This window comes from Arvicola amphibius, chromosome 1, assembly GCF_903992535.2.
Source record: "Arvicola amphibius chromosome 1, mArvAmp1.2, whole genome shotgun sequence".
Taxonomy (NCBI): Eukaryota; Metazoa; Chordata; class Mammalia; order Rodentia; family Cricetidae; genus Arvicola; species Arvicola amphibius.
In genome coordinates this window covers 144,654,572-144,668,718 of record NC_052047.1, presented here as the reverse complement: position 1 = coordinate 144,668,718, position 14,147 = coordinate 144,654,572, and the positions used below count along the sequence as shown (strand labels likewise).

The following is a 14,147-nucleotide window of genomic DNA, read 5'->3' as shown; positions in this document are numbered from 1 at the left end:
CTCCCAATGAGCTCACAGAAGGGCCGGCCATCTCTCGGCAGATGCAGGGTTCTTTGGAAGGACCAGAACTCTTGAGAGCTGTCATGGTGGCTCCCAGGAACCCACTGTGAAGAAAAGGAAACTGAATCCTAAGCTATGAGGGACTGAGCTGAGCTGGGGTTCTCTTCCCTACAGACAGTGGGTCTCCAGGTCCCGCATGGTTTTTTTAATTTCATGATATTTATTGAGCTCTACATTTTTCTCTGCTCCCCTCCCTGCCTCTCCTCTCCCACCTTCAATCCTCCCCCAAGGTCTCCATGCTCCCAATTTGCTCAGGAGATTTTGTCTTTTTCTACTTCCCATGTAGATTAGATCTATGTATGTCTCTCTTAGGGTCCTCATTGTTGTCTCGGTTCTCTGGGATTGTGGTTTGTAGGCTGGCTTTCTTTGCCTTATGTTTAAAAACCAACTATGAGGGGCGAGGGGAAGGGAAAATTGTAATAATAATAATAAATGAAAAAACCACCTATGAGTGAGTACATGTGATAATTGTCTTTCTGTGTCTGGATTACCTCACTCAAAATAATGTTTTCTAGTTCCATCCATTTTTCCTGCAAAATTCAAGCTGTCGATATTTTTTTTCTGCTGTGTAGTACTCCATTGTGTAAATGTACCACATTTGTAAAAAATCTATTCTTTGATCAAGGGGCATTTAGGTTGTTTCCAGGTTCTGGCTATGACAAACAAAGCTACTATGAACATAGTTGAGCACCTGTCCTTGTGGCACGATTGAGCATCCTTTGGATATGTACCCAAAAGTGGTATTGCTGGGTCTGGAGGAAGGTTGTTTCCTAATTTTCTGAGAAATCGCCACACTGATGTCCAAAGGAGTTGTACCAGCTTGCATTCCCACCAGCAATGCAGAAGTGTTCCCTTACCAGCCAAAGGTGCCAGGCTGATGGGCTGCCTGGAGGATACTCTAGACCTGGGTGTGGGAGCGGGCAGGTGGGGGCTCCGTGGGGAGAGGCTTCACCCACAGTTGAGACACAGAGGCTGATCCGGCAGCTCTTGACTCTGGTCTGACTTCTAACTGCCCAATTATCCCTAAGTGCCTCCTATCGACCGCAGCCCGTGCTGTCCAGCACATATTCTGTGCCTACAGCCCCGAGGCTGCTGCTCCATCTGATGGCCTTGTTAGGGCTAATTGCTCTGGCATTTGGGTCTGATGAGGACTAGAATGGCTGGATCCTGCCTGATGTCAGGGAGCTTCATTCTCCTTCCAGTCAGGTACCTGAGTGGTGACAGGACACCTCCTCAGACCTCCACAAACGGACCTGCAGTCATAAAGCCCGGGCTGGCATCAGGTCCCTGCTTCACAGCTCACAACAATCTGCTGGGTGGTGGGGAAGTGTAACTTCCCTTTCCCTTCTGTCTGGGGCTCACTCTGCACAGCCCCGAGACAGTCCATGGTGATATTCCGAGCAACTTAAATCCCAGAGAGGGTCCCACTAACTTCAGGGCATGTCAGTTGGTGATTCCATATTCCTCCATCTCTGTGAGCAGGAACACAGGCCCCAGAGCCTGGTGTTGAGTTTCTCGAGACCTTGGCACCCTGTGTTCCTGCATAGAGTAATTTAGGTGGACTTGTCAAAGTGGTTGGGGTATGTGTTTGTATGTATGTGAATAGGTCTATATGTATAGTGTGTGTGTGGATGCATGAACATAATATGGATACATGTATGACTGTGTGTGCCTGTTTATATGTATGTACCTATCTCTGCACATGTGTATGTCTACACATGTGTTTGTGTGTGCATGTGGCTGCCTCTGTGTGTGTGTATTTGTATATGTGCCTGTCTCTCTGCATCCAAGTGTATTTGTGTGTCTATGTGTCTACGTGTGTAAGCACTGTGAATAACTATATATCTGTGTATGCATACGTGTTTGTGTGCATGAATGTGTGCCTGTCTATATGTCTCTATACATATACCTCTGTGTATATATATTTGTGTGTACCCATCTCTCTCTGAATGTGCATCTGTGTATGACCATATGTGTATGTCTTTATACATGTGTGTATGCCTTTATATATGTGTGTATATCCTCATATTTAGATATGTATGTACTCGTATGTGTCTCTGTGTGAACATGCATGCTTCTGTGTGTCTATGGTAGACATATGTGCATGTTTATGTATGTCTGTGTGAATATCGGTATATTTATATGAACGTGTATTTACACGTGGTCATATGCTCATATAATTTGTATCCACATGTGTGTACCTATATGTGCTAATTTCATATGTATTCACATTTGAACATTTATGTGTACTCACTTCCTATGTGTCTACATATGGATACCTGTGTGTTCTCATCTTGTGCATGTAGGCACCTGTGTGTGCTCATTTAGTGTGTTTTCACATGTGGGCACATATATGTATTCACCTCATGTGTGTCCACATGTGGATACCTGTGTGTTGTCATCTTGTGTGTCTGTTTGTAGATACCTGTGTATTCTCATCACATGAGTGTTCATGGGGATTGGCGTTGATGTATGGAATAGGTGTACACATTTGCCCAGCCTCTTGTAGAAGGCCATGATGCTGGTTGGAGGTGGCCTTTTCGCCTAGATTGTAAGAACATGTGTCCCAAAATGCACACGGGTTTCCACAGTATCCAAAGCTATATGGTAGAGTTGGGATGATTGGTGTCCTGGCCATCCCTCTGACCAGTCCCCTGCCTCTCTAATTCCTTGGTGTCCTGGGCAGGGAGACCTACATCAGCAGGGTATGTACGGGATAAAGCAGCAGCTTCCACACTGGGGGGCATCCAGCCTCACTAAAGCAGGGAGTGGGTGTGCTGTCATTATGGACAATTAAGCATCGTACTGAAAGAGGTGGTGGAGAGAGAAAGGGCCTGTGTGTTGCCCGGCTCCGCAGGCCTAATCGCTGTGGTGACAGGGGAGGATAATTATTCAGGATGACTGTAAATGGCACAGTCATTGCAGGGGCGCAGAGGGCTCAGGAAAGAAGGAGGGCTGGCTATGCCCCAGCACCCACCTGAGCCCAGAGCAGGCAAGAGCCCGCTGTACTGGCTATGCACTTCAGTCTCATCTCCTTTCCTTACTGCTAGGGGCTGCCTCCCAACCATTCCTCAGCCCTGTGGGTTTGACTTTCTCTCAAACTGTTGTGCTGTTCAGGGATCCCTCAAAATCTCACCTCAACCAATCAGAAGCCTCTTCCCAGCCCTGCCCTGCCCTCAAGTGTCTCTGCTCCCTCAAAGTGAGGCTTGGCAGCTGCAGCTGGGAGCCCTGACCCCACCGTTGCTATCTTCCTTGGATACTAAAGTGTTGGGAGCAGGGCGGGGGGCCTGAGCTGTGTGATCCAGAGAGGCTGTGTGTTTCTGGGACTCAAATCTCCCTTTTGTAGAATGAGTTTGTCTGAAGGTGGAGAGGAAGGTACTGCCCTGGTGTGAATTGTCATGATGAGGGTCTCATCCTGAAATGTGCAAGTGGCTGAACAGAACCTGCTTGGCCTTGGGTGAGCTTCGAGAGTAGGTGGGGGCTTTGAGTATGGAGCAGGGTTGAGGCCAGGAAGCCTGACCAAGAGCAGACTTGAGGGGTTCTTGAGGTCCTTCCCATCAAACTGGGGATGGGATAGGGCCAAAGTGTCCTGGGCTTCTCTGTGCCTACAGATAGATGCCTTAGACTTGGGCACAGTCTAGTCAGCCAGCCCTGGTGTGTGCGTGTGCGTGTGTGTGTCTTGTCTATGTCTGTGTGTCCATCTCTCTGTGTGTGCATGTCTGTCTGTGTGTGTCTGTGTGTATGTGTATCTGTGTATCTGTGTATGTTTCTGTCTCTGTGTGTGCACGCGTCTCTATGTGTGTCTGTGTATGTGTGTGTCTCTCTGTGTGTATTTGTGTGTGTGTCTGTGTGTATGACTCTCTCTCTCTCTCTCTCTCTCTCTCTCTCTCTCTCTGTGTGTGTGTGTGTGTGTGTGTGTGTGTGTGTCTATCCCACAAACAGTACACAGCAGCTTGGGTGTGCTACCAGGCTGGCCATGAACAGAGGCAAGAGTCGGGGCAGCAGTTACCTCCCAAGAGAGCTCAAAGACATCATGTTCTCAAGCCTCGGCCAGGTGCTACTTGGGTGAGCCCAGGCACAGACAAGGGTCTGGAGAGCACACATTTCCCCACTCCCACCTAGCTTCTATGCAAGCCCTTCCAGACAAGGTAAGGAAATGAATTAAAAAGCAATATTTGTGTCAGTGTAAGACATTTGCCGAAAGGTTAAATCCACATTCACAGAGCTGTGCAGCAGCCCCCTCTGCAGTATTGGATGCAACCCCCTCCTACCCTGTGCCACCTGAGCAAACGCCAAGCCGGGTGGGGTGGACCAGCCTGGGCTTGCCTCACTCAGGAATCCCCAGCACCCTCCAAAGGAAGGGCCTCTGGAGGGCTTGTGCAGGCCTGGGGGGAGACCTGTGCAGCCAGCTTTGCCTTCATGGTTGAAGGGTCCCCGTGGGTCCCCATTCTGAGCTGTTGAGAGCACTCTTGGGGGAGTCCTGGAACACCAGACAGGCCAGGGCTCTGATGGGCACACAGAGACAGGAGTGGGCCAAGCCAGTAGGGATGCTGACCCAAGGAGAGCTCCAGGAGGGGGATCGGACATGGTGGGGAGGGGAGGTTCATATAGTAAGAGAGAGTAGGCATTGCAGAGTAAACAGAGGCTGAACTGGGTTTTACGGGATTCACAGGGGCTTGCTCAGAGAAGGTAGATGAGAGGTAGCACGTTAAGCTGGGTATCACACAGCCCCAGACTCCCCTGGAACAGGAATGGTGTGTGTGGGCGGGGCATAAGATTTGCGAGGGCGGGGCAGACGGTTTGCGGGGCGGGGGCTGGGTCCGGGTCCGGGTCCGGGTCCGGTGAGTTAGGGAGATTTCATTTGTACTGACTCAATATCTATCTTGCTTCCAGAGGCCAGTGTCAGCCTGTGAGGGTCACAGCCCAAGGCAGTGATGTGGCAGGCTGTTTGGAGAACTCCCAGTTCCTGCTGGGAAAGAGAGGGTTGGGAAGGGCTAGGGCTGGTCTAGGTGAGCAGGGCAGGCAGCCTCTGAGAGTGCCAGCCCAGCGATGTCTAGGAGGAGGCAGAGTGCCACTGTGCAGTGATCAGCTGGAGGGGGAGCTAACGGGAACTCTTGCCATTTCCTGTGTACTGGGTCCTCAGAACCCCAGGGTGGCCATTTTCAGGGTGAGCTCTGTCCTTCTGGCAGACCTTATAGCATCCAGAGAGACAAGGGAGGTAAGAGGACACCTTTCTCAGAAGGGCTGGGGCAGTTGTCCTGAGCCATTACCCACAGGAAGAAAATGACCCCAGGGAGGTAGGACAGGTCCAGTGCAAGTTATCTGCCATCGAGAAAGGTCCCCTCCCTGGTCTCCTTGGAGACCATTTCCTTGGCTGAGGAAGGTGTGGTGGGTCTTTGTGTAAGTGGGGGTGGGTGGTAGCTGGAAAACAAAAGATCACTTGGAATGAGTCCTTGGGGTGCCACAGTAGAGATGAGCACTGAGCATGCCCTAACGGGGGGAGGGCACTGAGAATGGGGCTGCAGCTATCTCTAGACCAGGAGTCAGGGAGTGAGCCCGGGAGCTCAGAACGCTCACCACTAAAGAAGAGGTCTGCTCCCATAGGAAGGTAGGGCAGAGGGCCCTAGGGAGATGCCAGGGGCTAGGGTTGGCACCATCTCCTGGGCAATGTCTTCAAGGATATGATAATCAAAGAGATAGGAACCCTGAAAATTGGGCCAGTCTTGGAAACACTGTAAAGAATAGCCTTCTGGGACATTCTGTGTCTCACAGGACCTGAGGATCCAGCCCCAGTGCCAGCACATGCAAGACCAGGGCAGTGAGTAGACAGCACACTTCGTTACATCGGGCTGGGTGAACAGGACCTGTGCCTCGGAGGGGACCTGAAGACACCAAAAATGTCACCGAGGGGCTTCTGGACCTACCTGCAACCAGGGGCTTTAGTTTTCCTAACATTAGCCCTTAGGAATCCAGCAAGACCCATACTGGGTGCCCTGGTTTGGGTGGAGGGCCGTATCTGTCTCCTGCCCTGCAGAACACCAGCCAGCCCCTGTCCTTATGTCGTGCCTCAGGCTGAGGGTGATTCAGAGGCAGGTGCCTGTGACAGTGGATGCAATTAGATCTAATGGGACGGAGGCCTTTCTCGTAGCCCTCGCTCTGTGCCCACCCCCGCCTCCCTCAGGCGCAGCAGGCGGGGAGAGGATGCGCAGGAGGTAGGAGGTGGGGGGACCCAGAGGGGCTTTGACGTCAGCCTGGCCTTTAAGAGGCCGTCCGCCCAGCAAGGGCTGTGGAGACAGAACCCGGGACCACCAGGCTGCACTATGCCCACCCCTAGCGCCTCCTCACCACAGCCCAAGGGCTTCAGAAGAGCCGTCTCAGAGCAGGATGCCAAGCAGGTCGAGGCCATCATGGTGAGAAGGGCATGCTGTCACCCAAGGGTATCTGGAGCAGTTTCTGCACCTATGGGTGGGAGGATACCCCAGGCTTGGAGTCCACCCAGTGTCTGGCACCCAGGGTTGGAGTGGATTTCTGTCCCATTCTGTCCCATCCTGTCCCAGGGTTAGTTGGAGCCCTAGTCCTGTTAGCTATTCCTGTACTTGGGTAAGTGCCTCTGCTGTGTCCTGCTGGACTCCACGGGGGACAGTCAGTGCCTGTCGTCTGGGGCCATCCTCTCTGGGGCTTCTGTGGGCATCTGTGGGTCCTATTTAATGAACTAAGGGGATAATCTCTCTTGGGTGCTCTTGGGAGAGAGTCCTGTGACTCAGGTCAGCCTCCAGTAGTCCCCTGCTTGTCTGCCCTCTTAGGGTTCTCTAGGTTTGCCTGTCACAGGGTGTGCAGTTCCTGCAATGCACACTTCTGGGGAGAGTGGGTCAGTAAACGGCTGGTCTGCCAGCCGCTGTCCCACACAAACAGGATGTGGGCCCAGGTTCCGTTGTACTAGAAGAGATCCCTGGCACTGGGGACCTGTGCATGCGTTCACCCTTGCCACCTCCCATCACCCTGGATTTGCGTTACCTGTGTTAGGGAGGCCCAGGGATCAAGGGAGAGGTGCTGCCAAAACACCAAATAGTCCCTCTGCCAGCCTGGACACAGGGACTCCTCGGCTCATAAGAAGGGCTTTCAGATTTTCCTTGGAGCCCCATCTCACCATCGCCCTGGCCTGACAGAGACCTTAATGAGACCGGTGTGACCTTTAGAAAGGTAATTTGCAGGCTCTTCTCAAGAGGCGACTGTGGGGTCAAAGTGCCCCTTCACCCTGTCTCTGCTGGGTGGCTGTCCCCATAGCCTCCTTGGGAACTGCCCAGTCACGTGTGCTCTTCCCAGGGAGCCTGTGGCTCTGGCTGCATTCATGGTGTCTTTCTGGGAGTCAAGAGGCAGCCCCAGGGGGATGCTTTTCCATATGACTGTGGCATCCTCAAAGCCCAGGGTGGCTTATTATTTCAACTTAAAGGACCCAGAACCTTTTGGGGAGCTTAGCCCCCAGCTAAGAGTTCAGGCCCCTCCTAACTCAGGTCCAGGTAGTTCTGGGTGTTGGAGGATCGGGCACACTGGTTCACAGCTGTGGCAGACACACAGCCAGTAGAGGCCAGACGGAGGTAACCTGTACTCAGACCTCGACAAGGTAGCCAGGAGGAGGGGGTAGCAGAGGACAGTAGAAAATGGACAAGGTACCTGGAGACGTTTTCATGGGGGTATTCCCGGGTGAGAGGACAACGTGGATAGGACACCTGGCTGAGAACCCCTTATCCCAGTGATGGCGTGTGCCAGAGGCTCAGCCCCATGCCTCTCTCAGACAGTCAGGAGGGGAGGATGCTTGTTTGACTGAGTACAGTACAATGAATGGACCTGAATGGACCACCCGAGCTAGCCACTGCCCAGTGATGCCTGAGGCTTTGAGCTCTGAGTGCTGCCCGTAGACATCAGAAAAAAAAAAAACAGCCCAAGCAACAGTCCTCGATCACTAATTCAGTTAGGTCTATGCCCAGCAGGCAGGTAACAGGGTACCTCTGTTTTGGGAGATGGTGGCCAGGAGCCCTTGCCCTCCAGTTCTGCCATGGCTTCCAGGCCTACTTCCCACCATGCCCAGTCAGTCGGAACACTGTCTGGTAAGCTCTGGTGAGCTCTGTTCTCATCCCCACTTCATGCAGTGGTTTAACCAGGGCCCAGGCCCTGGAGGCAGGATCAGTGGAGACACCAGCATGGAGACATAGACATATCTCTAATCTCTCCCCCACCCCCACCAGTCCCCAAGGTTCATCGGGCGGCGGCAGAGTCTCATCGAGGATGCTCGAAAGGAGAGGGAGGCAGCAGCAGCTGCAGCAGCAGCGGCAGCAGTAGCCTCCTCAGAACCCGGGAACCCCCTGGAATCTGTGGTATTTGAGGAGCGGGATGGGATGGCTGTTCTCAACCTGCTCTTCTCCCTGAAGGGTACAAAACCCTCTTCACTGTCCCGGGCTGTCAAAGTATTTGAGGTGAGACCACTGGGCTGCTGGCTTGGTGTGCCACGGGAAGCACGCATAAGACACGTGAGAATGGCTGTGTCCTCCTCCAGGGCAGAAATATGGCTGCTCAGACCTGCAGAGGCTAGGTCTCAGGGACTACGCTTCAGCTCCACCATCCAACCTCAGTGCCCGACACCCACTGCCATACATATAGCCTCTCTTACCCACCTGCCCAGGGGCCTACAAAGCAGCTGATTACATTACGGCTTTGGCTAATGACCTGTCCCCCAGAAAAACTCTCAAATGACATTAAAGCCAGAACCTCTGCGAGTTCCCAGAGTTGACTGCATGGCCTAAGTGTTTTGTTGCTGGGCAACAGAAGGTGGAGGTGAAATCAGCCGTTGCCCACCAGTCCTGGGTATCTTAGTTGCTCCGTCCGGGCCTGGGCCTTGTGTCTTTGATATGGTGGAGTGGGGTCCAGGTCCTTGGGTGTGGTCAGTCACCCAAATGAGACCATAAGGGCATGGGATCTTCCATGAGCAGGGGAGTCAGGCTATCTGGTATGACCTCCAGACAGACAGACAGACAGGCCTGTCCAGAAAGGGGGGCCAAAAGCACAGCTGTGATGATTCCTGAATGGGTGCATGGGACGTACCCAGTCTATGAGTACACATTCCAAATCTCAGACAGGGACAAAACACTGACCAGGCCTGCTTCCTCCATCCCTCTTTCCCACCATTCTGTCTGTCCGTCTCTCTCTACCTGTCTTCATATCTCCACACCTCTCTCCATCTTTACTCCACCTCTCCATTGCTCCCTATCTGTCTCCCTCAACCTCTCTGCCGCTCCCTCCCCGTCTTTCCTTCTCTCCGTTTATCCCTACCTCTCTCCATCCCTCATTGTTTCTCTCCATTGCGTCCTCCCATCTGTCTCCGTTGCTCCCTCCCCTCCCCCTATTTTTCTGCTTTTGCTCCCAAAGACATTTGAAGCCAAAATCCACCACTTAGAGACCCGGCCTGCCCAGAGGCCACTGGCGGGAAGTCCTCACCTGGAGTACTTTGTGCGCTTCGAGGTGCCCAGTGGAGACCTGGCTGCCCTCCTCAGCTCTGTACGCCGGGTGTCTGATGATGTGCGAAGTGCCAGGGAGGACAAGGGTGAGGATGGGTTTCTGTGCAACCAAAAGACCTTGATGCTGGGGGGGGGGGGCGGGAGGAGAGAACATCCTGCCAGGGGATACCCTAAAGTGTCCGTGGAATGCTGGTCTCCCACCATAAAGTGTTGGCGGCTTCACCCCTTCTCTGGTTCTCTAGGAGAACCTCTGCCCTCTAGGAGGTCTCTAGGGGAAGCCAGACCCAGGATGGTCAAAGCTTTCCTTGGGTCCATACTCACCTGAGCTCTTTTGCCTCTATGGCCCGGGAAGTTCCCTGGTTCCCAAGGAAAGTGTCGGAACTGGACAAGTGCCACCACCTGGTCACCAAATTTGACCCTGACCTGGACCTGGACCATCCGGTAAGCCTGTTGTCTTAACTGTGTTCCATAGTTGAGGCCTGTGGGGTGGGCACAGCTAGGAACTGACCCTTGTGTGTGGAACGGGGAGAGACCAGCGTCCCCCTAACGTGTGTCCCTCGGCCATTAGGGCTTCTCTGACCAGGTGTACCGCCAGCGCCGGAAGATGATCGCAGAGATTGCCTTCCAGTACAAGCAGTAAGGAGCCTGCTCGTGGGCCAGTCCCAGCCTGTAGGGAGGGGAGGAGAGGGGGAAGAAGGCAACTGTCTTCTGTCCCACAGCTTTGCATGTCTGCTTGTCTGTCTCTTCTGTGGTGCTCTGTGTTGGGCACTGGCATCGCTCCTAGCCACAGCTGAGGAGACTGAGGCAGAGGCTAAGCAGCTGGTGGGGTCAGCGCACCCCTCCCAGTCCATTCTGTACTCCAAAGGCCTCTGCACAGCCGGTGTAACTTCAGGATAAGGGCCTCACCCCATCATTCCCGCCCTCTCTGAGATGGAGGGGGACCCTACTGACCACTGATCTCCTCCACAGGGGTGAACCAATTCCCCACGTGGAGTACACTGCGGAGGAAATCGCTACCTGGTAAGAACCTGCTGACATGTGCCTGGGGCAGAACAGGACCAGGCATGAGAAGGGCCAGAGGGAGGCAGCTCCCAGACTCCCTGTCTGTGAGGGCCACCTCTGGGAATATTGGTAATAGGAGAGACTAAAGGTAGTTAGAGGAGGGACATCTAGTAGCCCAGAATATCAGCCCATCCAGAGATGGTCCCCACTGGTCCCTTCCCAACCTCTGGGTTCCCTTCAACTACAGAAACGCCCTACAGAGGCCCACAGAGCACCCACGTGTGTGTAGGGGGGGGCAGGCTGTGAGCAGGGGCAGTCACGGGGAGAGCCCTAACAGTAGGCAATTCCCTGGGATGCTGTGGCCTACAGGAAGGAGGTCTACGCTACACTGAAGGGTCTCTACGCTACCCACGCCTGCCGGGAGCACCTGGAGGCTTTCCAGCTTCTGGAACGGTACTGCGGCTACCGAGAGGACAGCATCCCGCAGCTGGAGGACGTGTCCCGCTTCTTGAAGGGTGCGGATGCAGAGGAAGTAGGGCAGGGAGGGGCATCTCCTCTGCCTACCCTGATGTGTGACCCCTTGCAGAGCGGACCGGTTTCCAGTTGCGACCTGTGGCCGGTCTACTGTCTGCCCGTGATTTTCTGGCCAGCCTGGCCTTCCGTGTGTTTCAATGCACACAGTACATCCGCCATGCCTCCTCACCCATGCACTCACCTGAGCCGTGAGTATGCCATCTGGGGTAGGGGACTCTAAACTTGTGGTCCAGTAATACCTGTGCACAATGAGGACAGAGGTGTGGAGGGACCAAAGCCGTCTTGTCCCTGGGCAGGGACAGAGAACCTGTCCATTCCACCTTCCTTCTCTCATGGCCCGACACAGGGACTGCTGTCATGAACTGTTGGGACATGTACCAATGTTGGCTGACCGCACATTTGCCCAGTTTTCCCAGGTGTGTCTAGAGCCTCAGGGCATAAACCGGGGTGGTGGTTGGGGGGGTGGTTGAGCCAGAGATTCACAAGTTTCACTCGGTGGGGATCTCTGAAGATTTTCAGGCAAGGAAATGCTGAAATGGAGATAGTTCCGCCAACAGGGGAGTGCAGATCCCAGGGAGAGCATTTTTCATGGTTTTTCTGCCACCTGCTGGTTCATCTAGGAACTGCAGCTCCTGGGCTCTTGCATGCCCGGGATGGTACATGTAGCCTAGGTCTAAGGGACGGTACGCGCTACGGGTACCGTAGATCTAAGTTACCTCTGGAGAGGTAGCTGAAACCCTTGCTTCAAGTACAATTCCAGAGCAGTCTTTCCATACGTCAGCCTCCTTCTCTATCTACAGGACATTGGACTTGCATCTCTAGGGGCCTCGGATGAAGAAATTGAGAAACTCTCTACGGTTGGTTTTCAAAGGGCAGAGCGTTCCCAAGACCAGCCTCCCCTGTTGTGGGCGGTGGCCTGTTGTACATACCCAGAGGGGCTGTGCTTGGTATCAGGTGGTTTTAGGTGACTCTGATGACATCTGGCAGGTGTACTGGTTCACTGTGGAGTTTGGGCTGTGCAAACAGAACGGGGAGCTGAAGGCTTATGGTGCGGGACTGTTGTCCTCCTATGGAGAGCTTCTGGTGAGATTACCCCGCTCCCTGCCCTCAGCAAAGGAGACCAGGGCTGCTAGGTCAGGGTATGGAGGGCGCTGCTCCCATCAGGAGGGTCTTCTCAGCCCAGGTCCGAGATTCAGCCTCTTCTAGAGAACGTGGCCCTCTGCCCGGACCCCACTATACCCTGTGGGAGGACGGAGGCCCACCCCACTCAGCTTCCTTAAGCCCCTGGGTGTGATGCCCCTCTCTCTAGCACTCCCTGTCAGAGGAGCCCGAGGTCCGGGCCTTCGACCCAGATGCAGCAGCTGTGCAGCCCTACCAAGACCAGACCTACCAGCCGGTGTACTTTGTGTCCGAGAGCTTCAGTGACGCCAAAGACAAGCTCAGGTGGGTGAGGCTTTCAGGGGTGAGCCTCATCCCACCTCACCCGTGCAAACCAGACCTGGTCTCCGCTCAAGAGCCCATTTTGCACCCTCAGCCGCACCCCCTTGTAACAAGTGTACATGCTCCAAGAGGGAGCCTTGCAAGTCTGAGGAGGGGGAAACCAGTGGCACTGGGTCAAGGAGAGGTCAAAGTCAGGTCCAGGCCAGCCTTCTGGATCTCCACAGAGCCCGAGTTTCTCCTCCTCTGAGCACCACAGGCCCGAATGGGATGGGGACAGACAAGGGGGAACAAGAGGCATAGTGGTAGCTAGGAGTTGCCCAGGGCCGGGGGGTGGAGGAGATTATAGAGGGAGTGGGCAGTCCGAAGGTGGGGATACAGTTATACAGTGGTCTTCAGAGGGGAGAAGAGACTGGTAGGATGGTCCTCATCACCTCTCCAGGCCTGTTGTACTGCATCTGGCACGTCCACTCCAGTTTAGGGACACTCTGGGGCTCACAGTCAAGGAAGGCTTCCTGAAGGAAGAGGCCCAGCTGAGGAATGCCCTGCAGAGGCCTGCGTGCAAGAGATGCTGGGCCTTTCCTTTGACTATGGCCTCTGAGGAGGCTTTAATCACCTGGCTGTCTAGAATTGGCTTGGGGGTCTGGGAGACCCAGAAAAAACATTTTCCCATGCTCCTGGAGGTTGCAGATCCTGTCCTGACTCCACCTTGCTTTTTCATCCCCACACCCAATCTCCTGTGATTGAAGGATTCATACTGGCTTCTCTCCCCAGGAACTATGCCTCCCGTATCCAGCGCCCGTTCTCTGTGAAGTTTGATCCATACACACTGGCCATTGATGTACTGGACAATCCCCACACCATCCGGCGCTCCTTGGAGGGGGTTCAGGATGAGCTGCACACCCTGGCCCAGGCATTGAGTGTCATTAGCTAAATGCACATGGTACCACCCACAGGTACCAAGAGTTTTCCCCAAAGTCTCCAGCCCTTTCTTCAACCTTCCCCAGCACTGAGGCTTTCCCATGTGTGCAGCTGGATCATGGGTAACCCCAGAATCTGCTTGTGCCCTTCAACTGTCTCCCCGTATGGGACCTCACTGCTTCTCAATCCTGTGTCTTACTACTGCATGCACTCTAGGGTGATCCTACTCTGCCCCCCGCCCTCCATGCTGTACACCACCCTGGTGATTATCTCAATAAAGAAAGGAAAGGTCTCAAGGAGTGCTCCTGGTCTCTGCATCATCACAAAGAAAGTTCTGGGCACTCATAGTTGCTCCAGCTTCGCTGGCGGTTTAGAAGGTTCCTTCTCCCACCTCTCTCTTCCAACCCAAGCCTCCTGACCAGGCAGAAATTTCTGGTGTCGTCTCCCTGCCAATTCTGAGCTCTCAAACAGCACTTTCTCTGTGCCCAGGAGTCTTAGGCACTGAAGAAGTAGACAGAGGGATGAAGAGGGCAGGCAAGACACAGCAGCAGTGATGCCCCACCCACACTATACCTAATGAGACCCAGGGGAAGGCTCATATCCCAGGCGAACTCTGAAATGTCTTAGACTTTGGGAATCACTGAGGAAGATCTTTGATTTAAGTGAGACCCTGGGAAGCATCTT

At 53.9% G+C, this 14,147-nt stretch overlaps 1 protein-coding gene across 1 annotated transcript; it reads left to right on the top strand.

Moving 5' to 3' along the window:
• The first annotated feature begins 6,380 nt into the window (after positions 1 to 6,380).
• Th (tyrosine hydroxylase) lies at positions 6,381 to 13,476 on the top strand. The gene is made up of 13 exons (XM_038347522.1): positions 6,381 to 6,470; positions 8,304 to 8,531; positions 9,481 to 9,655; positions 9,922 to 10,010; positions 10,138 to 10,205; positions 10,539 to 10,589; positions 10,941 to 11,086; positions 11,158 to 11,293; positions 11,452 to 11,521; positions 11,906 to 11,962; positions 12,093 to 12,188; positions 12,415 to 12,548; positions 13,317 to 13,476. The coding sequence occupies exons 1-13, from the start codon at positions 6,381 to 6,383 to the stop codon at positions 13,474 to 13,476; spliced, it is 1,500 nt and encodes a 499-aa protein (XP_038203450.1).
• Positions 13,477 to 14,147: the final 671 nt, after the last annotated feature.

Excerpts from the sequence above, each read along its gene's own strand:
- Th (XM_038347522.1), top strand. The coding sequence starts at position 6,381 with ATGCCCACCCCTAGCGCCTCCTCACCACAGCCCAAGGGCTTCAGAAGA. Across the intron at positions 10,590-10,940 it reads GCGGAGGAAATCGCTACCTG|GAAGGAGGTCTACGCTACAC; the intron begins GTAAGAACCTGC and ends TGTGGCCTACAG. Across the intron at positions 11,963-12,092 it reads AAATTGAGAAACTCTCTACG|GTGTACTGGTTCACTGTGGA; the intron begins GTTGGTTTTCAA and ends GACATCTGGCAG.